We start from the raw sequence: 27,327 nt of genomic DNA, 5'->3' as shown, positions 1-27,327 counted from the left end.
CTCTCTGGGTCGGATCGCTGGGTGGACCTCTCTGGTCGGTTTGCTGGGCGGACCCTCTGGGTCGGATCGCTGGGCGGGTCTCTCTGGTCGGACGCTGGGTCGGGTCTCTCGGTCGGATCGCTGGGCGGGTCTCTCTGGGTCGGATCGCTGGCGGGTCTCTTGGGTCGGATCGCTGGTCGGGTCTCTCTGGTCGGATCGCTGGGCGGTCTCTCGGGTCGGATCGCTGGGCGGGTCTCTCTGGGTCGTTTTGCTGGGCGGGTCTCTCTGGGTCGGATCGCTGGGCGGAGCCTCTCTGGGTCGGATCGCTGGGCGGGTCTCTCTGGGTCGGATCGCTGGGTGGGTCACTCTGGGTCGGTTTGCTGGGCGGAGCCTCTCTGGGTCGGATCGCTGGGCGGGTCTCTCTGGGTCGGATCGCTGGGCGGGTCTCTCTGGGTCGGATCGCTGGGCGGACCTCTCTGGGTCGGATCGCTGGGCGGGTCTCTCTGGGTCGGTTTGCTGGGTGGGTCTCTCTGGGTCGGATCGCTGGGCGGACCTCTCTGGGTCGGATCGCTGGGTGGGCCTCTCTGGGTCGGATCGCTGTGCGGACCTCTCTGGGTCGGTTTGCTGGGCGGGTCTCTCTGGGTCGGATTGCTGGGCGGGTCTCTCTGGGTCGGATCGCTGGGCGGGTCTCTCTGGGTCGGATCGCTGGGCGGAGCCTCTCTGGGTCGGTTTGCTGGGGGACCTCTCTGGGTCGGATCGCTGGGCGGACCTCTCTGGGTCGGATCGCTGGGCGGGTCTCTCTGGGTCGGATCGCTGGGCGGGTCTCTCTGGGTCGGATCGCTGGGCGGGTCTCTCTGGGTCGGATCGCTGGGCGGAGCCTCTCTGGGCCGGATCGCTGAGCGGACCTCTCTGGGTCGGATCGCTGGGCGGACCTCTCTGGGTCGGATCGCTGGGCGGGTCTCTCTGGTCGGTTTGCTGGGCGGGTCTCTCTGGGTCGGATCACTGGGCGGGTCTCTCTGGGTCGGTTTGCTGGGGCGGGCCTCTCTGGGTCGGAATCGCTGGGCGGGTCTCTCTGGGTCGGATCGCTGGGCGGACCTCTCTGGGTCGGATCGCTGGGCGGACCTCTCTGGGTCGGATCGCTGGGCTGGCCTCTCTGGGTCGGATCACTGGGGCGGGTCTCTCTGGGTCGGTTTGCTGGGCGGGTCTCTCTGGGTCGGATCGCTGGGCGGAGCCTCTCTGGGTCGGAATCGCTGGGCGGGTCTCTCTGGGTCGGATCGCTGGTCGGGTCTCTCTGGGTCGGTTTGCTGGGCGGGTCTCTCTGGGTCGGATCGCTGGGCGGGCCTCTCTGGGTCGGATCGCTGGGCGGGTCTCTCTGGGTCGGATCGCTGGGCGGGTCTCTCTGGGTCGGATCGCTGGGTGGGTCTCTCTGGGTCGGTTTGCTGGGCGGGTCTCTCTGGGTCGGATCGCTGGGCGGGTCTCTCTGGGTCGGATCGCTGGGCGGGGCCTCTCTGGGTCGGATCGCTGGGTGGACCTCTCTGGGTCGGTTTGCTGGGCGGACCTCTCTGGGTCGGATCGCTGGGCGGGTCTCTCTGGGTCGGATCGCTGGGTGGGTCTCTCTGGGTCGGATCGCTGGTCGGGTCTCTCTGGGTCGGATCGCTGGGCGGGTCTCTCTGGGTCGGATCGCTGGGCGGGTCTCTCTGGGCCGGATCGCTGGTCGGGTCTCTCTTGGTTGGATTGCTGGGCGGGTCTCTCTGGGTCGGATCGCTGGGCGGGTCTCTCTGGGTCGGTTTGCTGGGCGGGTCTCTCTGGGTCGGATCGCTGGGCGGGTCTCTCTGGGTCGGATCGCTGGGTGGGTCTCTCTGGGTCGGTTTGCTGGGCGGAGCCTCTCTGGGTCGGATCGCTGGGCGGGTCTCTCTGGGTCGGATCGCTGGGCGGGTCTCTCTGGGTCGGATCGCTGGGCGGACCTCTCTGGGTCGGATCGCTGGGCGGGTCTCTCTGGGTCGGTTTGCTGGGTGGGTCTCTCTGGGTCGGATCGCTGGGCGGACCTCTCTGGGTCGGATCGCTGGGTGGGCCTCTCTGGGTCGGATCGCTGTGCGGACCTCTCTGGGTCGGTTTGCTGGGTGGACCTCTCTGGGTCGGTTTGCTGGGCGGACCTCTCTGGGTCGGATCGCTGGGCGGGTCTCTCTGGGTCGGATCGCTGGTCGGGTCTCTCTGGGTCGGATCGCTGGGCGGGTCTCTCTGGGTCGGATCGCTGGGCGGGTCTCTCTGGGTCGGATCGCTGGTCGGGTCTCTCTTGGTCGGATCGCTGGGCGGGTCTCTCTGGGTCGGATCGCTGGGCGGGTCTCTCTGGGTCGGTTTGCTGGGCGGGTCTCTCTGGGTCGGATCGCTGGGCGGAGCCTCTCTGGGTCGGATCGCTGGGCGGGTCTCTCTGGGTCGGATCGCTGGGTGGGTCACTCTGGGTCGGTTTGCTGGGCGGAGCCTCTCTGGGTCGGATCGCTGGGCGGGTCTCTCTGGGTCGGATCGCTGGGCGGGTCTCTCTGGGTCGGATCGCTGGGCGGACCTCTCTGGGTCGGATCGCTGGGCGGGTCTCTCTGGGTCGGTTTGCTGGGTGGGTCTCTCTGGGTCGGATCGCTGGGCGGACCTCTCTGGGTCGGATCGCTGGGTGGGCCTCTCTGGGTCGGATCGCTGTGCGGACCTCTCTGGGTCGGTTTGCTGGGCGGGTCTCTCTGGGTCGGATTGCTGGGCGGGTCTCTCTGGGTCGGATCGCTGGGCGGGTCTCTCTGGGTCGGATCGCTGGGCGGAGCCTCTCTGGGTCGGTTTGCTGGGGGACCTCTCTGGGTCGGATCGCTGGGCGGACCTCTCTGGGTCGGATCGCTGGGCGGGTCTCTCTGGGTCGGATCGCTGGGCGGGTCTCTCTGGGTCGGATCGCTGGGCGGGTCTCTCTGGGTCGGATCGCTGGGCGGAGCCTCTCTGGGCCGGATCGCTGAGCGGACCTCTCTGGGTCGGATCGCTGGGCGGACCTCTCTGGGTCGGATCGCTGGGCGGGTCTCTCTGGGTCGGTTTGCTGGGCGGGTCTCTCTGGGTCGGATCACTGGGCGGGTCTCTCTGGGTCGGTTTGCTGGGCGGGTCTCTCTGGGTCGGATCGCTGGGTGGAGCCTCTCTGGGTCGGAATCGCTGGGCGGGTCTCTCTGGGTCGGATCGCTGGGCGGACCTCTCTGGGTCGGATCGCTGGGCGGACCTCTCTGGGTCGGATCGCTGGGCTGGCCTCTCTGGGTCGGATCACTGGGCGGGTCTCTCTGGGTCGGTTTGCTGGGCGGGTCTCTCTGGGTCGGATCGCTGGGCGGAGCCTCTCTGGGTCGGAATCGCTGGGCGGGTCTCTCTGGGTCGGATCGCTGGTCGGGTCTCTCTGGGTCGGTTTGCTGGGCGGGTCTCTCTGGGTCGGATCGCTGGGCGGGCCTCTCTGGGTCGGATCGCTGGGCGGGTCTCTCTGGGTCGGATCGCTGGGCGGGTCTCTCTGGGTCGGATCGCTGGGTGGGTCTCTCTGGGTCGGTTTGCTGGGCGGGTCTCTCTGGGTCGGATCGCTGGGCGGGTCTCTCTGGGTCGGATCGCTGGGCGGGGCCTCTCTGGGTCGGATCGCTGGGTGGACCTCTCTGGGTCGGTTTGCTGGGCGGACCTCTCTGGGTCGGATCGCTGGGCGGGTCTCTCTGGGTCGGATCGCTGGGTGGGTCTCTCTGGGTCGGATCGCTGGTCGGGTCTCTCTGGGTCGGATCGCTGGGCGGGTCTCTCTGGGTCGGATCGCTGGGCGGGTCTCTCTGGGCCGGATCGCTGGTCGGGTCTCTCTTGGTCGGATCGCTGGGCGGGTCTCTCTGGGTCGGATCGCTGGGCGGGTCTCTCTGGGTCGGTTTGCTGGGCGGGTCTCTCTGGGTCGGATCGCTGGGCGGGTCTCTCTGGGTCGGATCGCTGGGTGGGTCTCTCTGGGTCGGTTTGCTGGGCGGAGCCTCTCTGGGTCGGATCGCTGGGCGGGTCTCTCTGGGTCAGTTTGCTGGGCGGGTCTCTCTGGGTCGGTTTGCTGGGTGGGTCTCTCTGGGTCGGATCGCTGGGCGGACCTCTCTGGGTCGGATCGCTGGGTGGGCCTCTCTGGGTCGGATCGCTGTGCGGACCTCTCTGGGTCGGTTTGCTGGGCGGGTCTCTCTGGGTCGGATTGCTGGGCGGGTCTCTCTGGGTCGGATCGCTGGGCGGGTCTCTCTGGGTCGGATCGCTGGGCGGAGCCTCTCTGGGTCGGTTTGCTGGGGGACCTCTCTGGGTCGGATCGCTGGGCGGACCTCTCTGGGTCGGATCGCTGGGCGGGTCTCTCTGGGTCGGATCGCTGGGCGGGTCTCTCTGGGTCGGATCGCTGGGCGGGTCTCTCTGGGTCGGATCGCTGGGCGGAGCCTCTCTGGGTCGGATCGCTGGGCGGACCTCTCTGGGTCGGATCGCTGGGCGGACCTCTCTGGGTCGGATCGCTGGGCGGGCCTCTCTGGGTCGGATCGCTGGGCGGGTCTCTCTGGGTCGGTTTGCTGGGCGGGTCTCTCTGGGTCGGATCGCTGGGCGGGTCTCTCTGGGTCGGATCGCTGGGCGGGTCTCTCTGGGTCGGATCGCTGGGCGGGTCTCTCTGGGTCGGTTTGCTGGGCGGGTCTCTCTGGGTCGGATCGCTGGGCGGGTCTCTCTGGGTCGGATCGCTGGGCGGGTCTCTCTGGGTCGGATCGCTGGGCGGGTCTCTCTGGGTCGGATCGCTGGGTGGGTCTCTCTGGGTCGGTTTTCTGGGCGGAGGCTCTCTGGGTCGGATCGCTGGGCGGACCTCTCTGGGTCGGATCGCTGGGCGGGTCTCTCTGGGTCGGATCGCTGGGCGGGTCTCTCTGGGTCGGATCGCTGGGCGGGTCTCTCTGGGTCGGATCGCTGGGCGGGTCTCTCTGGGTCGGATCGCTGGGCGGGTCTCTCTGGGTCGGATCGCTGGGCGGGTCTCTCTGGGTCGGTTTGCTGGGCGGGTCTCTCTGGGTCGGATCGCTGGGCGGGTCTCTCTGGGTCGGATCGCTGGGCGGGTCTCTCTGGGTCGGATCGCTGGGCGGGTCTCTCTGGGTCGGATCGCTGGGCGGGTCTCTCTGGGTCGGATCGCTGGGCGGGTCTCTCTGGGTCGGATCGCTGGGCGGGTCTCTCTGGGTCGGATCGCTGGGCGGGTCTCTCTGGGTCGGATCGCTGGGCGGGTCTCTCTGGGTCGGATCGCTGGGCGGGTCTCTCTGGGTCGGATCGCTGGGCGGGTCTCTCTGGGTTGGTTTGCTGGGCGGGTCTCTCTGGGTCGGATCGCTGGGCGGGTCTCTCTGGGTCGGATCGCTGGGCGGGTCTCTCTGGGTCGGATCGCTGGGCGGAGCCTCTCTGGGTCGGATCGCTGGGCGGGTCTCTCTGGGTCGGATCGCTGGGCGGGTCTCTCTGGGTCGGATCGCTGGGCGGGTCTCTCTGGGTCGGATCGCTGGGCGGGTCTCTCTGGGTCGGATCGCTGGGCGGACCTCTCTGGGTCGGATCGCTGGGCGGGTCTCTCTGGGTCGGATCGCTGGGCGGAGTCTCTCTGGGTCGGATCGCTGGGCGGGTCTCTCTGGGTCGGATCGCTGGGCGGGTCTCTCTGGGTCGGATCGCTGGGCGGAGCCTCTCTGGGTCGGAATCGCTGGGCGGGTCTCTCTGGGTCGGATCGCTGGGCGGGTCTCTCTGGGTCGGATCGCTGGGCGGGTCTCTCTGGGTCGGATCGCTGGGTGGACCTCTCTGGGTCGGATCGCTGGGCAGACCTCTCTGGGTCGGATCGCTGGGCGGGTCTCTCTGGGTCGGATCGCTGGGCGGGTCTCTCTGGGTCGGATCGCTGGGCGGACCTCTCTGGGTCAGATCGCTGGGCGGTTCTCTCTGGGTCGGTTTGCTGGGCGGACCTCTCTGGGTCGGATCGCTGGGCGGACCTCTCTGGGTCGGATCGCTGGGCGGACCTCTCTGGGTCGGATCGCTGGGCGGGTCTCTCTGGGTCGGATCGCTGGGCGGAGCCTCTCTGGGTCGGATCGCTGGGCGGAGTCTCTCTGGGTCGGATCGCTGGGCGGGTCTCTCTGGGTCGGTTTGCTGGGCGGGTCTCTCTGGGTCGGATCGCTGGGCGGAGCCTCTCTGGGTCGGATCGCTGGGCTGAGTCTCTCTGGGTCGGATCGCTGGGCGGGTCTCTCTGGGTCGGATCGCTGGGCGGGTCTCTCTGGGTCGGATCGCTGGGTGGGTCTCTCTGGGTCGGATCGCTGGGCGGACCTCTCTGGGTCGGTTTGCTGGGCGGACCTCTCTGGGTCGGTTTGCTGGGCGGGTCTCTCTGGGTCGGATCGCTGGGCGGGTCTCTCTGGGTCGGATCGCTGGGTGGGTCTCTCTGGGTCGGATCGCTGGGCGGGTCTCTCTGGGTCGGATCGCTGGGCGGACCTCTCTGGGTCGGATCGCTGGGCGGGGCTCTCTGGGTCGGATCGCTGGGCGGGTCTCTCTGGGTCGGTTTGCTGGGCGGACCTCTCTGGGTCGGATCGCTGGGTGGGTCTCTCTGGGTCGGATCGCTGGGCGGGTCTCTCTGGGTCGGATCGCTGGGCGGACCTCTCTGGGTCGGATCGCTGGGCGGACCTCTCTGGGTCGGATCGCTGGGCGGGCCTCTCTGGGTCGGATCGCTGGGCGGAGCCTCTCTGGGTCGGATCGCTGGGCGGGTCTCTCTGTGTCGGATCGCTGGGCGGGTCTCTCTGGGTCGGATCGCTGGGCGGGTCTCTCTGGGTCGGTTTGCTGGGCGGGTCTCTCTGGGTCGGATCGCTGGGCGGGTCTCTCTGGGTCGGATCGCTGGGCGGGTCTCTCTGGGTCGGATCGCTGGGCGGACCTCTCTGGGTCGGATCGCTGGGCGGGTCTCTCTGGGTCGGATCGCTGGGTGGGTCTCTCTGGGTCGGATCGCTGGGCGGGTCTCTCTGGGTCGGATCGCTGGGCGGGTCTCTCTGGGTCGGATCGCTGGGCGGGTCTCTCTGGGTCGGATCGCTGGGCGGGTCTCTCTGGGTCGGATCGCTGGGCGTGTCTCTCTGGGTCGGATCGCTGGGCGGGTCTCTCTGGGTCGGATCGCTGGGTGGGTCTCTCTGGGTCGGATCGCTGGGCGGGGCCTCTCTGGGTCGGATCGCTGGGCGGGTCTCTCTGGGTCGGATCGCTGGGCGGGTCTCTCTGGGTCGGATCGCTGGGCGGAGCCTCTCTGGGTCGGATCGCTGGGCGGGTCTCTCTGGGTCGGTTTGCTGGGTGGGTCCCTCTGGGTCGGATCGCTGGGCGGGTCTCTCTGGGTCGGTTTGCTGGGCGGACGTCTCTGGGTCGGTTTGCTGGGCGGGTCTCTCTGGGTCGGTTTGCTGGGTGGGTCTCTCTGGGTCGGATCACTGGGCGGGTCTCTCTGTGTCGGATCGCTGGGCGGGGCCTCTCTGGGTCGGATCGCTGGGCGGGTCTCTCTGGGTCGGATCGCTGGGCGGGGCCTCTCTGGGTCGGATCGCTGGGCGGGTCTCTCTGGGTCGGATCGCTGGGTGGGTCTCTCTGGGTCGGATCGCTGGGCGGGTCTCTCTGGGTCGGATCGCTGGGCAGGTCTCTCTGGGTCGGATCGCTGGGCGGACCTCTCTGGGTCGGATCGCTGGGCGGGTCTCTCTGGGTCGGTTTGCTGTGTGGACCTCTCTGGGTCGGATCGCTGGGTGGGTCTCTCTGGGTCGGATCGCTGGGCGGGTCTCTCTGGGTCGGATTGCTGGGCGGACCTCTCTGGGTCGGTTTGCTGGGCGGGTCTCTCTGGGTCGGATCGCTGGGCGGACCTCTCTGGGTCGGATCGCTGGGCGGACCTTTCTGGGTCGGTTTGCTGGGCGGGTCTCTCTGGGTCGGTTTGCTGGGTGGGTCTCTCTGGGTCGGATCGCTGGGCGGGTCTCTCTGGGTCGGATCGCTGGGCGGACCTCTCTGGGTCGGATCGCTGGGCGGGGCCTCTCTGGGTCGGATCGCTGGGCGGGTCTCTCTGGGTCGGATCGCTGGGCGGACCTCTCTGGGTCGGATCGCTGGGCGGGGCCTCTCTGGGTCGGATCGCTGGGCGGGTCTCTCTGGGTCGGTTTGCTGGGCGGGTCTCTCTGGGTCGGATCGCTGGGCGGGTCTCTCTGGGTCGGATCGCTGGGCGGGTCTCTCTGGGTCGGTTTGCTGGGCGGGTCTCTCTGGGTCGGATCGCTGGGCGGACCTCTCTGGGTCGGATCGCTGGGCGGACCTCTCTGGGTCGGATCGCTGGGCGGACCTCTCTGGGTCGGATCGCTGGGCGGGGCCTCTCTGGGTCGGATCGCTGGGCGGACCTCTCTGGGTCGGTTTGCTGGGTGGGTCCCTCTTGGTCGGATCGCTGGGCGGACCCTCTCTGGGTCGAATCGCTGGGCGGGTCTCGTAGCGGGAGCCGGGTTGGTAGCTCCGGCGGCTTGATCGAGCAGTCTGGGGGCTGGTGTCGGTACCTAGGCCAGGTCCAGTGCTCCGAGGCCAGGGTCGGGTCCAAATTGAGGTCGGGGCGGACTTCCAGTTTGGGCCTCTTCAACGTATGAGTCGGGTCATCAGGTCCATTCTAAGGGCCTCTGAGGATCTTTAAATCTGCAAAAGAGATAGGTTAGTGATAGTGTTGATTTTATGCACCAGCCTCTTTTGTGGCACCTTGTCAAATGCCTTTTGGAAATCTAAATACACTACATCTGGGGGCTTTTCACAGTAACTTCAGTGCAGTGTTGATGTAAGCCTACTTGTGACAATGAAGAAAATTATCTACAGGTTCCCCTTTATCTACTCTCCCCATAACATCCTCAAACAGTTTGAGCAAATTTGTCAAACATGATTTACCTTTCATAAACCATGTTGACTAGGTTTGATTATATTCAGCTTTCCTAAATGATAGCTATTTCCACTTTGACTATTGACTCCAGCATCTTGCCAATAATAGATGTTAAACTAACTGGCCTTTGGTTCCCTACCTTCTGCCTTTCTCCCTATTCGAGCAAGGGAGTCACACTGGCTGCTTGCCAATCTTCTGGTACCCTACTGGAAATTAGCGAGTTCTGAACAATTTCAATCAATGGGCCCACTCTCTCTGCAGCCACTGCCATTAAAATCCTAAGTGTGCAGTTCATCGGGTCCTGGCGAGTTGTCCGCCTTCAGCCCCTTGAGTTTCTCTCCTACTCTATTCCTTGTGATTGGGATTTTTGGAAGTCTACCATATTATTTAAAATCAGCCCATCTGGTATCTATGGGATACTTTCACTATCTTTCACAGCGAAGTCTGATGCAAAAAATGTATTTAGCATATCCACCATTTCTTTGATGATGTTATTAATTCACCAGCATCGTTCAGTAGAGGTCCCACATTTACCTTAGCTTCCTGCTTCCTATTTATATATCCATTGAAACTCTTACTCTTTTTGATTTTATACTTCTTATGAGCTTTTTAGTCTTTTGCTGCCAGTTCCTAAAAACCTCTCAGTCCTCTGGTCTACCACTATCCCATGACACTTTGTATATTGTTAGATCCGGGATTTTCACAGTAACCTTATTGCAGTGTTAATGTAAGCCTACTTGTGACAATAATAAAAATCTAAGATAAGCAGTCACGCATAAATAGTTGTTTAGAAAAGCACAAAGATGTTTATTACTGGTTACAGTCAAACGCCACCACTCCCCGGAAGATTTCCTTTCCCAACATGCTCCCAGGTCAGGGTTTTTATGCTCGAGGGGCCACTCCTGTTAATGGGAAGCCCCACCCATTACCGGGGAAGTTCATATTCGGGTAGTTATTTTTTTTTGGAGGCCAAGAGTGGTTTTAAAGGGTATTAACATTTCATGCATATTTTATGCTAAATTCATGTGCACACACACCACCCAAATTAATTTTATTATGAGGATTATACTTGGGTATTCAAATGTACTCGGGTCAAAGAAAAACAGAAGATGATTTTATTCAAATTTATAACTTTATCATTCGTGTCCCCCACATTTTCACATTTTTTTTAGAGACATGGAAATGTCTCTTTGTTCTTAAGGCTGTATAATTCATTCTCATTAATGAATTTGAGTGATTTTTCTGTTTATCACAATTTTATCAATAATGGTTAATTCTAGAAAGTATTACATTTCCTTATTTTAAATGTTGTCTATCATTTTTGTGCTGGAATAAAATGCAAATTTCGTAAATTTCAGTGCCCAGTTATTTACGTTGGCTCTCGAATTTAAAAGCTATGTAAAAAAAATTTTAAACTCCGTTGGCAAGTCAGTCTTGTTAGTATAAAATAAACATACATTAGCAGCACACATTACAACATAAAACATTAAATATAGCCCACATTTTTAACAAAAAAAATTGCAATTACCTTTTTGATGATGTTAAATGATGTCCCAGAAAACTTTACGTCTGCCATGTTTGATCATGGCAAAGACACTACCGGCGAAATTAACAAAGGGAAAAATCACCTGATTCCACAGCACCCGGATAGACCTACCACGTGCGCAAGGTAAGAACACGTGAACTACTACAGTTTTAAAATTTGTGAATGAGACCTCATTGTGTCCCGCGTTTTACCTTGTTCTTCCGTTTACGCTGCGGTTTGGAAATCATCAATGAATCACAGGTAAGTTAAAGATTTCTTAAGAGATTCTTTACTATTTTTGTAGATTAGTGTTATTTTTAAATGTTAAAACTGTTTAAATTAACCAGGAAGCTTTTGCACTCGTGCTACAAAGGCACATTGTGCGTTTTCAGTAGGATGGAGAAACCATTTCTTTTGTGTCCAGTCTTTACGTTGTAAACTCTGTTTATAATTTTTTTTTTAAAGCTTACACCCATAATTTGTGCTTTGGTTAATCTTTTTTAATCATACAAATGTTTTATATTTATTATACTGTACCTTAACCATACAATTTATTTAAAGCTAATAAAATGAATAATTAAATAAGGCAGGGTGTTTTATTTTAAGTGTAAAGATTAATTGCATCACATTATAAGTGATGCAATTAATGGCAGAATGCTTTGTGATACCAAAATTTGTACAAATTTCTGAAAGGTCAGTTGTTTCTCTAATTTAAAAAACCCATCTTTAAGCAAATTTGATAATTTTGAAATTTTAGGTCAAATGTCACATGTTGGACCCATAATTAAAATAACTACGCGCCCCGGGCAAGGGAAACTGGATGGTTCCTATCCTGTGATCTCCGCTGGGGTTATAACATCCCACCCTCCTCAAGTCTGGAGATGTGTCCATGTCCATCAAAACATGTCCTAGGCCTCTGGTCCGTTTAGATCGGGGTTGACCCTCTGGTATGCCCCCTGGGGGGCATGTACCAGACCAGAGAGCGGCGCTTTCATGATGACCGCCGACGCCGAGGCAGCATATCCGGCCCGGCGGCCATTGCTGGTGCAGGACCATCGGATGGGTTAGCGCGTCCATCTCTGTCTCCAACTCAGTTCTGAGTGGATCCTTGTCCACCATCAGAGCATCCTCAGTTGGGGGACTTTTGTCTTCGACCACAATTCGGACTGGGCCGGTGGTGATGGCAATAGGGGTGGAAGGGCCAGCGGCAATCCTGCTGGAGCTGGAACCGCAGGAGGGGCAGGCTGTTCAGGGATGTCCGGCACACAGCTCCAAAGGTGATCCACATGGCGATTGGATTCCCGTCCTTGCACTCTGATGTTGTAGGATACCGGCCCTGTGGCTGCCAAACGGCCCCATCCCTGAAGTTACAGACCTGCATGCTGTTACCAGGGGTGAATGTGCGGGCCAGTGGACGGTGACAGGTGCCGATCTTGGACTGGCCCTGGTTCCGGCATGCTCTCCCACCTAGATCGGGGATTACCAAGCTCAGGCAGGTGTGGAGTCGACGGACCTCCAAGAGCTCTGCTGGTGCGACGCCCGTCGTGGCATGTGGTGTCCTGTGATTAAAAATATGAAAATGCGGCAAGCGAGTGTCCCAGGATCCAGTTGCCAGCTTCTTCATGTCCAGCTTAAATGTTTGGAGCGCTCTTTCTGCCAGTTCATTTGAAGCTGGGTGGTAGGGAGCAGTCCCCACATGTCAAATCCCATTGGTGCAGGCGAAAGCCACGAGCTCTGCACTTTAAACGCCGTGCCGCTATCGGATATCAATAACTCAGGAATTCTGTGTGTATTGAAAACCTGGCATAGTTTATCCACAGTGGCCTGGGTGATTGTCGCCGGCTTGGGTCTGCACATTCTCCCTGTGTCTGCGTGGGTTTCCTCCGGGTGCTACGATTTCCTCCCACAAGTCCCGAAAGATGTGCTGTTAGGTCATTTGGACATTCTGAATTCTCCCTCCGTGTACCCGAACAGGTGCCGGAATTTGGTGACTAGGGGTTTTCACAGTTACTTCATTCAATGTTAATGTAAGCCTACTTGTCATAATAATAAAGATTATTATTATGATCAAGCATTTTCCTCACGAAAAAAGTTAAGGTAACCGATAGATACCCACCTTTTGTCTGCCTCCTTTTGATTGGGATAAATTCCTGCTGAGCATTTTGGACCAGCTGTTTAAATATCTGCTGCTGCTCATCTACTGACCTGTATCTTCGCTTGTTTACCAGCTCACCTGAGACAACTCCTCCCTCATACCATTATAATTGCCTCATTTAAGTTGAAGACAGTGGTTATGGACCTATCCTAACAAATGTTGGGGACTAGTGTGATATCCTAACATGGGTCAAATGGCCTCTTTCTGCACCGTAACAATTCTGTGTTTGTGTGAAGTAAGGCAGAAGGCTACCAGAAGATCTGAGTGTGTTCTACTTCAGGAACTTCCACTAATATTGAAAATTCTAAAATAAGAATTCTCATGGCATATTTTAATGGTAGAATCATTATCTAATTCACTAGTGTTTACTTCACAGGTGATGTTTTCCCTGCACGCCCTGATTGGTTGGTGCCATTACTCGTGACCATTTGCTGTCTAATTTGTGGCATTTCTGCTGAGATTTATTGGAGTTGGAAACACTGTCAACAAATTAAAGGTACATTCTCAGTGTAATAAACACAAAAGACAACATTGATAGAGGCTTGAAAATCCCTTTGCGATTCTCCCAGTCTCCATAAAGGTTCAACCGAGAGATGGGAACAACCCAGAAGAATTTCAGGATCACAGAATTATACTAGTGAAATGTGGAAACACGATTAGATTTATTTCAATGTTAAATGTTTCGGGAGAGACGGTGAGAAAAGCTGATCACATTGAAGTAAAAAACAGAGGGGAGAATCTTACCTGAATTTGGCAAAGTTCTGTATTCCTCGGTCAGTCACATTAGACAGACACATTCACATGTATATACATCTTTTTAAAAAAGAGGGAGATGTCATAATATGCAAACATGCAACCAATGAATACTCAGAATAGGACAGAACAAATGGGCAGTCAGGACACAGTCAGACTGAGTTACTACAGTTAGATTAGCAAAGAGTCAAATTCATTTGAGAACTGTGCTAATAGTTCAATAAACACATCAAACTAATTTCATAGTCTGGAGCATCCTTTAGTTAAAACTGCATCAAGTAGCAGCCTGTGTTATCCGAAGTAGTATTAACACAACAGTATCAATCGTGGGTCAGGATGTCCAAGACATGGGGCACTCTGTGCGGGCAGTGACCGAGACACACGACAAGGCTGTCCTGTCACAAGCAGCCATCTACAAGCCACCTGGACATTACCGCAGCGCTCCAGAGCTTGGCCCAGTCACAGCGGGTCAAGGCTGAGGACATCGGCGGCATTGCCTGGGCATTGGCCAACCTAAGCCAGCCACAGAGGGAGGTGGCACACTGACTGGGTGATGTGGTAGGGTCCCAGAGGGAGGTAGCCCACTCCCTGTGCTCCACAGCCGTGTGAATTGAGACCCTGATCGAGATGGGAGTGGGCCTACTGGACTGGCAGCATCAGGTGGTGAGGGGGCCTCAGGGGCTAGCTCCGGTTGTACCTCAAGTCCAGGAAGTAGTCCACGGGCCATTGGGCACCCTGAGGTAGGGGGAGGTGATGGGCCCCATGCTGGTGACTCCCGCAGGAGTAGTGCTGGAACACCAGAGCACCTCGGACTCTCCCCCTCCTGCCCTTGAATCTACCGATGGTCAGCGGGCAGAACAGGGTGGCAACATGCCACCTGGGACACCCGAGCGACTGCCAAGCCTATCCAGGCCAGTCGCTCCAGAGGACGGCCACCAAAGGGGACCCATGTCGCAGGGAAGAGGCCTCAGCAGGCTGCCTCCACTCCTGATGTACCGACTGATATTTCTGGGAGGCGCGCTCTGCCACTGCAGGGTCCCCCTCGAGCAGCTCCTGGCCCCCAGGGCTGTGGCAGCTAGGATAGAGGCCACCACCCCTGGTTGGATTCCGATAGCCATTATCTGCAGGGGTTTAAAGGCAGACAAGTTAGCATGGTGCATACCCCCATGGCCGACCAGGCCCAACGAGCAAAACGGTGGCCCCAGCCTGAGCTGCAGCCCCTAACCCTGCATGTTCTTTCCCCCCCCCCCCCCCTCCCCACGCCCCCACCCCATCCTCATACCCACCATCGGCCATTTCCGCTGGCACTCTACCCTTTGCACCGCACCCTTGACCCCATCAGTGTCTGGCACCATGGGGCCACTGGCCCCTGTACTGGCCCCAGTGACAGGAACTTTGTGGGGGGAGGGGGGAATTGGTGGGGTGGACGGGGGAGGGGCGTGGGCGTGGTGGGGTGGGACACTCATATGGCCAGAGTCCCTCTGCGTAGCCATGGGCTATGGAGGGCAGTCATCAGGGTGTCCAGCAAGATGGCTGCCTTGCAGGCTTCATCAATGGCGGTCCATGCCTGGACACCCCGATCCCGGGGATTCACCCAGATCCCATGGCCAATCCCCTGGTCATCCCCATCACCCCCGCTGTTCCCCCCTGCCCCTAACCCACGGTTACACCTCTGCATGTCGTACCTCCTCTCTCCCTCAGCAGCCATGGTGCCTGTCGTCAGCAAATGAAACTCGCCATTGGTAATTCCTCCTTGCAGAGGCAGACCATCACGGAGGCCCCACAGAAAACCGGGTCAGGCCCGTTAATGATATGCCAATGACGTTTACTGTACGTGCGGAGTAGAATGCACTGATGCCACTGTCAAGACTCCGGAGCAGGGCATTCTGTCAGGCCCCCGGTGCTGGCCACAATTTTCCCCTCACACGCGATTCTCCACCAAAACCTGTTTCACGATTCTGGCATTGTTGGATGGAGAATCCTGCCCATGATCTCCCACTGGGCTGAATTGCTTCTGCTAGCGCCGGTGGTAAGAGTGCGCCCACAAGCAATTCATTTTGTGCAGGTGTCCCGATGGCAAAGTCTGGAGGATGCCTCCCCGATCCTGCAACACAAATCATACGCCATCCACTGCTGACAAGGAGTGGTATCCTACACCCCCACCCCCCCACACATAGTACGCATACATGAGGGTGACAAATCCCCCCCCCCCAGCGAGCTCCTCTCAGACCTCCCCACCAACCTTTGAATCGGACCCCCACCAGATCCCCCATCTGACCTTTCCCCCAGACACCCCAGGAGAGCTCCTACTGATCCCCCTTCAGACCAGCTCCTCACATCACAGAACCTCCCCCATATTAGAGAACCCACCCCAAAAACAGACCCCCACCACATATCAAAAATCGCCTCCCATCAGTCACCCCTGCCTGGAAGCTAAAGTGCAGTCCAGGCAGAAACTGTGAATAAATCAATGCTTTTTCACTCACCTATACATTGCAGCTGCTGCCTATGATTGACAGCTCATGACCACACCGAAAGCAGTTAGGTACAATCTACTGAGAAAAAGAGGATGTGAAAGCACTTAACTCTCGATTTTTACAAAGATTGCTAGAGATTTATTGAAGCTAAAGGGAAATTAAAATAAACAATCCAGATGTTACAGCCTCGTAAAAGCTATTCCTCTCCAAAGATGTCCAGGTTAGGTGGATTGGTTCTGCTAAATTGGCCCTAGGTGGGGTTACAGGGATAGTGTGGGATTTGGGTCTCAGTCGGGTGTTCTTTCAGAGGGTTGGTGAGACTTGATGGGGCGAATGGCCTCCTTCTGAACTGTCGGGATTCTATAATTCCATGATTCTTGCAGATCAAAGGTTCTGAGGGGGCTTAAAGCCTTGTGATGTTGTTTTTCCTCTCTCTGAAGTCACAGTTGCTATTTTCTCAACATCTGCCTGAGGCACCAGCTGTAAGGGATCGGTGAGTGAAAAGACAGTGATTCTTTTCACTGTCCCTGCCTGAAGTGCTCTTTAGTTCTAAGCAGGAGTGACTGATTGAGGGTGGGGGGCTCTGATGGGAGTCTGGTGGGAGGGTCTTTGATCTTAATTACAGAGAGGAGCTTGGTACCAATCCTGTCAGAATGGCAACAACTTATCCATCAAACTTCATCGTGCTTTGTATCCCTTTGTGATAAGAGCAGGGGAGGTAAAGGAAAAGAAGCAAATACAGCACTCGGCATCCCATTAGGGGACATCCTGTCCCATGGTTCCAAAGATCTGCAGGTTGAGAATCAGCCTTCTCAGCCACATGAAGACAAAGGGCATAAACAGCACCCTCACACGCGGGCAGCCAATGATGCTGAAGCTCCCTATAATATTAAATAGGGCTTCATCTGTTTTGTTACTTATTTCCTACTTGATTACAATTTGTATCGCATAATATATTGTGCCTGTTTTAGTTAGACTGCATTTGAAATTTTCCCACAATCTTTACTTGCAAGAATTGGCAGAGACAATTCAGGTATCATATTGACCATTTCCTGATACTCCATAATCTTTATTCTCTTATCTTTATCTTTTATAAGGCCTGCTTGGTGTTTCACATTTAATTCCATAATTTTACCACAGATAGATGAAGAAATTCTTCATCTGTAAGCTGTTAATTCTCATCTATTATCCTCACCTGTCTCCCAGTTCTTGATATATTATTTCCTGGTGTCTTTCCCTCATTTTCAGGATCATGACCCTCCAATGACTGATGCACTCCCTGCATTTTCTTTTTGTTGTATTTTTATAGCAACTCATGTTTTATTGTCTACTTTTTAAGTAGACTTTTAATAGTACTGCGTGTACTATTTCATTTTCTTTTTCAAACATTATCCTTTCTTTCCAAATCCATAAAAGTTCTGGCAGCATCTGTGGAGAGAGAAAATAGAGTTAAATTCCGAGACTGTCTGACTCTTCTTCAGAGCTCTGGAGAAAAGTCATCCAGACTCAAAATGTTATCTGTGTTCTCTCTCTCGAGATGCTGCCCACCCTGTTGAGATTTCCCAGCATTTTCTGTTTTTATTTCAGATTCCTCAGTATTTTCTTGTGTGCAGAAACGTTCTGTTGTTTTAATTTATTCTTCCTCCTCCCGCTTCACCCTTCCTAGAAATAAACCAATTCCACATTATACCACTGCAGTCCCTGAACTGTAGCACAGTCTATCACTGAAACACTTAGAGATGATAAACGTTTGATATGCTGGTAAAAAGTGACTTTAATTGAAAAATCATCATATCTATTCAAATTATTTCAGTGAAAGCAGCTGATGAATTAAATTATAGTTTCTAATATGGTAATGATTTTATATCTTCCAGAGCTGGAACTTCGGAGAGCTTTCATAGAATGTGGTAAGAGTTTTGTGCTAAAATGTTCACAAACTACAATGAATGTTGGTTTTGGAATGATTACAAGTTTACTAAAATACATTTACATTTTTTATCTTTTATGATCAGTTATTTATAAATATGACAACAAAGCTAATGCATTGTATGTCTTTTTGTTTTGTTTTAGTTCAATTTGACCACAAATTACAGGGGAACCAAATAGTCACTCAATCTTCTTTACATATATTGGCGTTAGTTTGTTTCTACCCCTGATTACAAAATTAAAATTACAGATTTTACATGATTGCAGAAACTTATTATAGATTAACAGGTTAAGAAGGAAGAATATTTTTTTTTAAATTAAGAAAAATTTGATTACTCTAATCCCAGCAGCACATACATGTTCCAACAATATCTAGTATCAGAATGCTCAAATATGTTTCCAGTAATTAGTCAGACAATCACCAGCTCCTGTTAGTGTCAGATTCTCATTCTGATGTGTGTTGTGATCCTGCCTCTTTACTGCAGTGAAAATCACTGGATGTATTTTCCAGATGAACCGAGTTACAATGTTTCTTGTGTAGTCTAGGTCATTTATTATTATCGTTTATGTGCTATTAGAAGAATTTTTTATCACAATATGAATTACTGAAAAATAGCCTTAATTCAAGGCATTTAAAATTAAAGTTTATTTGAAAGATGTCTTTACTGATGAAATGATATTTCAAGGAACGTCAAAAAACATGATAATCCGGAGTTAGGTCTATTTAAATTTGTGTTTTTTTCAATTAATACATGAATTCAGTACATATATTTTGTTACTTTTTAATGCAAATTATACATTCTACCAAAGGCATGTTGCAATTTTCCAGTATTTTTTTTAAATGCTGAATTTTCATCCCATATCTATAATAGTTTTTATTATTGGCAACTTTAAAAAAAAAAGACACTTCAGGTAAAAAGGTTGTCAACCACTCTGTGAAAAATCGTTACCAGATTGAAATATTGTCTGTCTATAAAAATATAAACCGGCAAAAGTCAGCAGTTTCAGAGCAGGAGAGGAAAGAAAGGTGAGAAATAGGGAGATAAAAGTGTTGATAACAGACTGAGAAAAAGTTTGTTTTTACAAAGTGAGATGAGGAGAAGGCCGAGAGAGGTGGCCGTTTAGGGGGAGGGGCCAAGGTGGAGTGTGTTGGGGGAAGGGAGGGTGATCCGATGAGGCGAGGTTGGAGAACAACTATGGTCAGGGCGGAGAAAGGGCCATGTACAGGGTGACATTAACTGGGGGAGAACCAAAAGGGGAAGATGGGGGACTGTAGCGGGGACCATGCGCCCAACTGGTTGGAGATTTGGCTTAGATCGGGTCGGGAGCAGAGTCCAGGGTGGAGTGGATTTGGGATTGTTGGCAGACAGAGGGTTTTGTGACAAAGTGCGGACTGTGATTAAAGACTATGTAGAATTAATCTAAAATGGGGAGGTGTCGGCGGCCACCTTTTGGGAAGCGCTAAAAGTGGTGGTCCGAGGGGAGGTTAACTTGTTCAAAGCACTTGCGGATTCGGAAAGGAGGGAGGAATATGAGCGTCCAATGAACGAGATAGTGGAGGTAGATAGGGAGTGCCATAATATGCACACAAGTATATGGTGGTGCATAGACGGACACTGACTGACACACTGAAAGACCAATCAACACATAGAACACAGCAGCCAATCACCAGACAGGACACGGCCACTATAAAGCCACAGGGCACTAGTTTTCCCGATCTCTCGAGGTGCAGCCTCTGAGACAGCCAGAGCCCACGATCAGCAACACGAACATCTACCATGTGCTAGCGGTATAGTCTGGTCAGGTTAGCCTCAGGTCTCCAGTCAACCTAACATAGTGTCAACCTACAGTGCAAGTATGTTTAACAGCTCATAGTTAAATAAAATAGAGTTGTACTTCTACAAGTGTTGGTAGCCTGTCTTTCTTCCTGCTCTGGTAAACGCAGTCCTCGCTGTCCCAGCATACCCAACACATCAGGGAGTACTCGAGGGTGCCCACCACAAAGGGATTGGCGAGGAGAAAAAAATTACAGGGATGGGGGATAATTTGATAGGCTACCAACGGGGAGGATGATAGGACAGCTGGGTAGGGCAAGGGGGGGGGGGGGGTGCAGCATGAATACGGGGAGAAGGCGAGTCGAATGTTAGCACATCAGCTACGGGGGCAGGCCACATCCAGGGAAATATTGAAGATATGGACTGGCGCAAGGGATGTGGTGTCGGAGCTGGGGAATATAAACGAGGAGTTTAGGGATTACTACAAGGAGCTGTACAGGGCGGACTCGGAGGACAAAGAGTGGGACGTGGGACGGTTCTGAAATGAACTGGAGTTTCCAGCACGGTAGCATAGTGGTGAGCACAGATACTTCACAGCTCCAGGGTCCCAGGTTCGATTCCCAGCTGGGTCACTATCTGTGTGGAGTCTGCACGTTCTCCCAGTCTCTGCATGGGTTTTCCTCCGGGTGCTCCGGTTTCCTCCAACAGTCCAAGACGTGCAGGTTAGGTGGATTGGCCATGCTAAATTGCCCTTAGTGTCCAAAAAATGTTAAGTGGGTTTATTAGGTTATGGGGATAGGGGAGTTACGTGGGCTTCAGTAGGGGTGCTCTTTGTGAGGGCCGGTGCAGACTCGATGGGCTGAATGGCCTCCTTCTGTACTGTAAATTCTATGAAATTCTATGATTCCAGAGTTTAGAGGAAGAGAAGAGGCTGGCGCGATCGGAGGCCCCTGGGGCTGAGGGAGAGTAGTGGAAAGTATAAGGATTAAGAGTCAGGAAAGGCCCCAGGGCCCAATGGCTACCCAGCAGAATTTTATGAGGAGTTTGTGATGGACCTGGCACCACATCTCTTGGGGGCATTTAATGAGGCATTGTAGAGGGGGTAGTTGCCGGAGATAGTGACACAGGCAACGATCACCTTAATACCATAAAAGAGGAAGGAACCTGTTGGAATATGGGTTGTATAGGCCCATATCGCTGTTAAATACAGACGTGAAAGTGCTGGCTAAGTTGGTGGTGGAAGGATGGAAGGGTGTGTCGCGGGGGTGGTTGTGGAGGACAAAACAGGCTTTGTAAAGGGCAGGCAGCTTTCTAGCAATATAAGGAGGCTGGTAATATGATTATGACCCCATCGAGAGCTCAGGTGCCGGAAGGTAGTGATGTCCATGGATGCGGAGAAGGCATTCGACCGGATGGAATGGTGGTACCTGTTTGAGACCCTGGGAAGGTTTGGATTTGGGCCGAAGTTTGTGGCATGGGTGCGCCTGCTTTATGTGGCACCGAGGCCAAGTGTGTGGACCAATGACATGGGTGCCCGCTGTCACCACTGCTGTTCGTGCTGGCTATTGAGCCTCTGGCAATCTCTCTTAGGGGTTGGCAGAGTGGCGAGGGATTACGAGGGGACGAAGGAGCATCGATGTCGGACTATGAGGACGACCTACAATTATATGACTTGGACCCGGTGGAGAGCATGGAGAGGATCATGGGCTTGTTGGGGAAGCTTGGGACGTTCTCGGGGTATAAGTTGAATTTAGGGAAAAGCGAAGTGTTCCCGGTGAATGTGTTGGGTCAGCAAGCCGATTTGGGGGGGGGGGGTGCCATTCAGATGGCCAGTGACAGGTTATAGAAACCTGGAATTGAGGTAGCGAGGGAATGGGCGATACTTCACAAATGGAATTTGGAGGAAGTAAGGGAGGATCTCAAGAGGTGGGACAAGCTGCACTTGACTTTGGCAGGGAGGGTCCAAGTGGTGAAGATGAACATTCTGCCGAGGTTCCTGTTCATATTCCATTCACTCCCAATCTTCATACCGAACGGTTTCTTTTCAAAACTGGATACAATTATTTCACACTTTGTATGGGCAGGGAAGGTTAAGACAACCTTGTTACAGAAGCAGAGGCAGCGGGGGGGTTGGCATTGTTGAACCTGCTACATTACTATTAGGCGGCGAACATGGAGAAGGTGAGGCGATGGTGGGAGGGAGAGGGGGTTGAATGGGTTAGGATGGAGGAGGAATCCTGTAAAGAGTCCAGCTTAAGGGCTACGATGATGGCGGAGTGATGATGGTGTCAAGCAGATACTCAGAGAGTCCTGTGGTGCAGTCCATGTTGAAGATCTGGAACCAGCTGAGGAGTAATTTTAGGACAGAGGGGATGTCAGTGTTAATGCCGTTGTGTGAAAATCACGCTTTTGGGGACTTCCGGTTGCGGCTATGCGGAGCTAAGCCACACGTACGGCAGCTCCCGCTTTAATAGGACTTGTGGGCTCTTTTAAGGGCCCCAAATGGCGCTGATTCACGATTCCCGGTGGATAAAGGGGTCTGGAGCAAAACCCCCGGGATATATGGTGCGGACTCGAAGTGGGGCGAGGAGAAAAACGGCAGCAGCTCCCCTGGAAAAGCAGGGGAAGGTGGACAAAAGGCGGCCGGTGGAGCCCCTGAGGAGTGGAGGCAGTGGGCTGAGGAGCAGCAGGCGGCCCCTTCTGCGCTATTTCACGGAGCTGAAAGGGGAGTTGTTGGAATCCCTGAAGGGATGACGAGTAAGCTGCTGGAGACCCAGACAATCCAGGGTGCAGCTATACTGGAGTTGCAGCAGCAGGCCTCTGAGCGCGAGGAGGAGGTTTCGGCCCTCGTGGGGAAGGTGGAGATACACGAGGCGCTTCAAAAAAAGTGGCAAAATCGGTTCGAGGAGATGGATCTTCGGTCACGGAGGAAGAACCTGCGGATCCTGGGCCTCGATGGAGGGGCTGGAGGGGTCGGACCTGCCGGCCTATGTGGCCGTGATGTTGAACTCGCTGGTGGGGGCAGGATCCTTCCATCTGCTCCTGGAGCTGGAGGGGGCCCATAGAGTACTGGCCAGGCGGCCGAAGGCGAATGAACCCCCACGGGCGTGCTGGTGCGGTTCCATCGGTTCAGCGACCGGGAGTGTGTTCACCGATGGGCCAAGAAGGTGAGGAGTAGTAAGTGGGAGAATTCGTAGTGCGTATCTCAGCGGTTGCTCCACAGAAAGCAGTGAAGTTCGGCATCCTGCCGCCTGGTGCACCTGTGGGTCACCTACAAGGACCGGCATTACTATTTTGAGTCCCCGGAGGAAGCGTGGGCCTTTGTGCAGGCTGAAAAGTTGGACTCGAACTAGAGATTGGGGGCTGTGGGAGTTTCTCTATTTTTGTATCATTTTTTATGCTGTAGCGGGTTATTCCGTTGTTTCTGTTTTTTCTCTCGCTTTCGGACGATGTGGGTTATGGGTTTGTGTTCTAAGGGGGGTACTGGGGTTTGTGGTTGATCTGTGTCTTTGTTTGTATGGAGTTGGTGGTTGGGTTGGGGACTACGGTTTGGGAGCTGCATTGGTGGGGTGGGGCAGTGTGAAAGCGCGGGCTTTTCTCTGGTTTCCAGTGCTGCGGACGAGGGGGGGTGGGAGCTGGGTGGTGAGGGGGTGGTTATTAGACCGGGTTTCCCGCGCTGAAGCGGTGCCAAGGAGCTGTGCAGGGGGAGGCGGGGGGACCTCATTTCGGGAGGGGTCGGAGTTAGAGCGGGAGCTGCGGGGTCAGCAGAAGTTAGTTGGCTCACGGGAGTACAGTGGAGGAAGAGTCGCGGCTAGGAGGGGCCTTGGGGGGGAGGGGGGGGGGGGATACTGGTTGCTGCTGGATTGGCCAGGGAGGAGTTGGTGTGGGTCAGTGGGGTCGGGGTGAGGTTCTATCGCCGTGGGAACGGCCGAATGGTGCTGGCCAGGGGCGAGCAGATCGATGGGCTATGGCTAGTCGAGGGGGGCGGGGTGCCCCCTGATCTGCTGATTGCGTTGGAACGGGAGGGGTTGAATGGGCCGGTTAGCCGGGCCCGGTGTTTTCCGCATCTGAAGGGCTGAAGGCGGACTGGCCATGCTTCATGAGACCCACCTGAAGGTGCGACCAGGTCCCGTCTGAGGAGGGGTGGGTGGGGCAGGTTTTTCACTCAAGGCTTGACTCGAAGTACCGGGGGGGTGGCGAATCTGGTGGGGAAGAGGATGGCGTTTGAGGCATCTGAGGGTTGTGCCTGATAGTGGCGGCAGATATGTGATGGTGAGCGGTAAGCCTGCATGGGGAGAGGGGGTGTTTGGTTAATGTTGTACGCCCCAAATTGGGATGATGCTGGTTTCATGAGGCGTATGTTGGGCCGCATTCCTGGCCTGGAGGTGGGGGGCTTGATCATGGTGGGTGGGGGACTTCAAACCGGTGCTGGATCCCCTACTGGATCGTTCTAGTTCAAGGACAGGCAGGAGGCCGGCAGTGGGCCAAGGTGTTGAGGGGGTTTATGGACCAGATGGAGGAGTGGATCCCTGGAGGTGTCGGGAGGGCCGAGGGCTCTGGTGTACTCCTTTTCTCCCATGTGCACAGGGTTTATTCCCATATTGATTTCTTTGTTTTGAGTAGGGGACATGGTCCCGAGGGTGGAGGAGGCCGAATATTTGACTATCGCGATTTCGGACCATGCTCCGCGTTGGGTGGATGTGGATGATGGGGGAGGTGCGGGACCAGCACTCGCTTTGGCGTCAGGACGTGGGGTTGTGTGGCTGATGAGGAGGTGTGTAGGAGGGTTCGGGGATGTATCGAGAGGTACCTCGAGGTCAATGATACTGGGGAGGTCAAGGTGGGGATGGTGTGGGAGGCTCTGACGGCAGTGATTAGGGGGAGCTGATCTCCATCCGAGCCCATAGGGAGAAGGGGAGACTGGTGGAGTAGCTGTTGAGTGTGGATAGGAGGTACGCGGAGGCCCCTGAGGAGAGATTGCTGGGGGAGCGGCGTAGCTTGCAGGCCAAGTTTGATTTATTGACCATCAGAAAGGCGGAGACACAGTGGAGGAAGGCGCAGGGAGCGGTCTATGAGTATGGAGAGAAGGCGAGCAGGATGCTGGTGCATCAGCTTTGCAAGCGGGACGCGGCTAGGGAGATTGGTGGAGTGAAGGATAGGGTGGGAATGTGGTGCGGCAGGGGCAGAGGTCAGAGGTCTTTAGGGACTTTTATAGGGAACTGTACCGGTCGGAGCCGCCGGCGGTGGGAGGGGGAATGGAGAGTTTTTTGGACAGGCTCCGATTTCCAAGGGTGCAGGAGGAGCAGGTGGAGGGACTGGGGGTGCCGATCGAGTTGGAGGCTGGTCAGTGGGATTGGCCACATGCAGTCGGGGAAGGCGCCAGGACCGGATGGGTTCCCGGTTGAATTTATAAGAAATACGCGGACCTGTTGGGCCCCCTGTTGGTTTGGACCTTCAACGAAGGCATGGGAGGAGGGTGTTCTGCCCCTGACGATGTCTCGGGCGCTAATCTCCCTGATCCTGAAGCGTGATAAGGACCCCTTGCAGTGCGGATCATACGGCCGATTTCATGGCTGAATGTAGACGCCAAGTTTCTGGCGAAGATCGTGGCCACTAGAAGAGGACTGGGTGCCGGGGGTGGTACATGAAGATCAGACGGGTTTTGTGAAGGGGGAGGCAGCTGAACACTAACGTGCGAAGGCTGCTAAATGTGATAATGATGCCGGCAGCAGAAGGAGAGGCGGAGATTGTTGTGACATTGGACGCTGAGAGGGCCTTTGACAGGGGTTGAGTGGGGGTACGTGTGGGAGGTGTTGGAGAGGTTCGGATTTGGGGTGGGGTTTATTAAATGGGTGAGGTTGCTGTATGAGGCCCCGGTGGCGACTGTAGCGACAAATGGGAGGAGGTCCGAGTACTTTAGGCTCCACCGTGGGACGAGGCAGGGGTGCCCCCTGTCCCTCTTGCTTTTCGCGCTGGCAATTGTGCCTCTTGCCATGGCTCTCAGGGAGTCGAGGAGGTGGGAGGGGTTTGGTGCGAGGTGGGGAGGAGCACCGAGTGTCGCTGTATGCAGATGACTTGCTGTTGTATGTAGCAGACCCGGTGGAGGGAATGCCGGAGGTGATGGAGATTCTTGCTGAGTTCGGGAGTTTCTCGGGATATAAATGGAACCTGGGCAAGAGTGAATTGTTTGTCGTACACCCGGGAGATCAGGAGGAGGGGATTGGTAGGCTCCCGCTAAAGAGGGCAGTGAGGAGTTTAGGTACCTGGGGGTTCAGGTGGCTAGGAGGCTGGGGGACTCTGCGCAAGCTCAATTTTACTAGGTTGGTGGAGCAGATGAGGAGGAATTTAAAAGGTGGGACAATGCTGCCGCTGTCGTTGGCGGGTAGAGTACAGGTCCGTTAAAATGACGGTGCTCCCGAGGTTTTTTGTTTTGTTTCAGTGCCTTCCCATTTTCGTTCCGAGGGCCTTTTTAGGGAGGGTGAATGGCAGCATTCTGGATTTGTTGGGCGCACGGGGAGTCCGAGGGGTAAGGAGGGTCCTTTTTGGAGCGGGGCAGGGAGAGGGGGCTGGCGCTGCCCAACCTCTCTGGGTACTATTGGGCGGCTAACGTCTCGATGGTACATAAGTGGGTAATGGATGGAGAGGGGGCAGCATGGAAACGGATGGAGATGGCGTCCTGTGAGGCACGAGCCTGAAGGCACTGGTAACGGCACTGCCACTCCCCCAAGAGGTACACTACGAGCCCGGTGGTGGCGGCTACCCTCAAAATTTGGGGGCAGTGGAGGCGACACGGGGGAAGTGGGGGCTCGGTGGAGGCCCCGCTGAGGGGGAACACCGGTTTGTCCCAGGGAACATGGATGGCGGGTTCCTGGGTTGGCACAGGGCGGGCATTAGGAAGTTGGGAGACCTGTTTATTGACGGGAGGTTCGCGAGCCTTGGTGAACTGGAGGAGAAGTTTGAGCTCCTCCCGGGAATATGTTTAGGTACCTTCAGGTCAAGGCGTTTGCTAGGCGACAGGTGGAGGGGTTCCCTTTGCTGCCCCCGTGGGGTAAGGGATAGGGTGCTTTTGGGGGTGTGGGTCGGGATGGGAAGGTGTCTGACATCTACCAGGTAATGCAGTAGGTGGGGGCGTTGGTAGAGGAGCTGAAGGCTAAGTGGGAGGTGGAGCTTGGGGAGCAGATTGAGGAGGGGACATGGCGGACGACCTGAAGAGGGTGAACTCCTCCTCTTCATGTGGAGGCTTAGTCTCATCCAGTTTAAGGTGCTGTACCGGGCCCACATGTCCAGATCTAGGATGAGTAGTTCTTTGGGGTGAAGACAGGTGCGTCAGGTGATCGGGGATCCAGCGAACCATGCCCATATGTTCTGGGCATGCCCGGCACTGGAGGAGTTCTGGAAGGGGGTGGCGAGGACGGCGTCGAGGGTGGTGGGATCCAGGGTCAAGCCAGGTTGAGGTCTCGCGATATTTGGGGTTGGGGTGGAGCCGGGAGTGCAGGAGGCGAAGAGGCCGATGTTTTGACCTTTGCGTCCCTAGTACCCGGCGGAGGATCTTGCTGCAGTGGAAGGATGCGAGACCTCCGAGCGTGGAGACCTGGATTAATGACATGGCGGGATTCATTCAGCTGGAGAGGGTTAATTCGCCCTGAGGGGGTCGGTACAAGGGTTCTTTAGTAGGTGCAACCTTTCCTCAACTTTCTGACTCAACGATGAGGTACTAGGTCAGCAACAGCAGCAACCCGGGGGGGGGAGAGAGGGGAGGAAGAGAGGGGGAACGGGGGGGGGAGAGAGGGGGGAGGGGGGAGGGAGAGGGGGGGAACGGGGGGGGGGAGAGAGGGGAGGAGGGGGGAGGGAGAGGG

General features: G+C 55.4%; 2 protein-coding genes across 2 annotated transcripts in view; one reads left to right on the top strand and one right to left on the bottom strand.

Moving 5' to 3' along the window:
- LOC119976455 (butyrophilin subfamily 3 member A2-like) overlaps positions 1 to 17,778 on the top strand; it is a 104,402-nt gene extending 86,624 nt beyond the window's left edge. The window contains exons 5-6 of the mRNA XM_038816991.1: positions 12,917 to 13,036; positions 17,645 to 17,778. Of these exons, the coding sequence (XP_038672919.1) occupies positions 12,917 to 13,036; positions 17,645 to 17,778 (254 nt within the window). The remainder of the gene's footprint in view (positions 1 to 12,916; positions 13,037 to 17,644) is intronic.
- Positions 17,779 to 17,905: 127 nt separating this feature from the next.
- LOC119976454 (butyrophilin subfamily 3 member A2-like) overlaps positions 17,906 to 27,327 on the bottom strand; it is a 45,148-nt gene continuing 35,726 nt past the window's right edge. The window contains exon 10 of the mRNA XM_038816990.1: positions 17,906 to 17,922. Within this exon, the coding sequence (XP_038672918.1) occupies positions 17,906 to 17,922 (17 nt within the window). The remainder of the gene's footprint in view (positions 17,923 to 27,327) is intronic.

The sequence above is a fragment of the Scyliorhinus canicula genome, chromosome 13 (assembly GCF_902713615.1).
Source record: "Scyliorhinus canicula chromosome 13, sScyCan1.1, whole genome shotgun sequence".
Classification (NCBI taxonomy): domain Eukaryota; kingdom Metazoa; phylum Chordata; class Chondrichthyes; order Carcharhiniformes; family Scyliorhinidae; genus Scyliorhinus; species Scyliorhinus canicula.
Note: the sequence above shows the minus strand (reverse complement) of the source record. Positions and strands in the feature narration are given on the sequence as shown.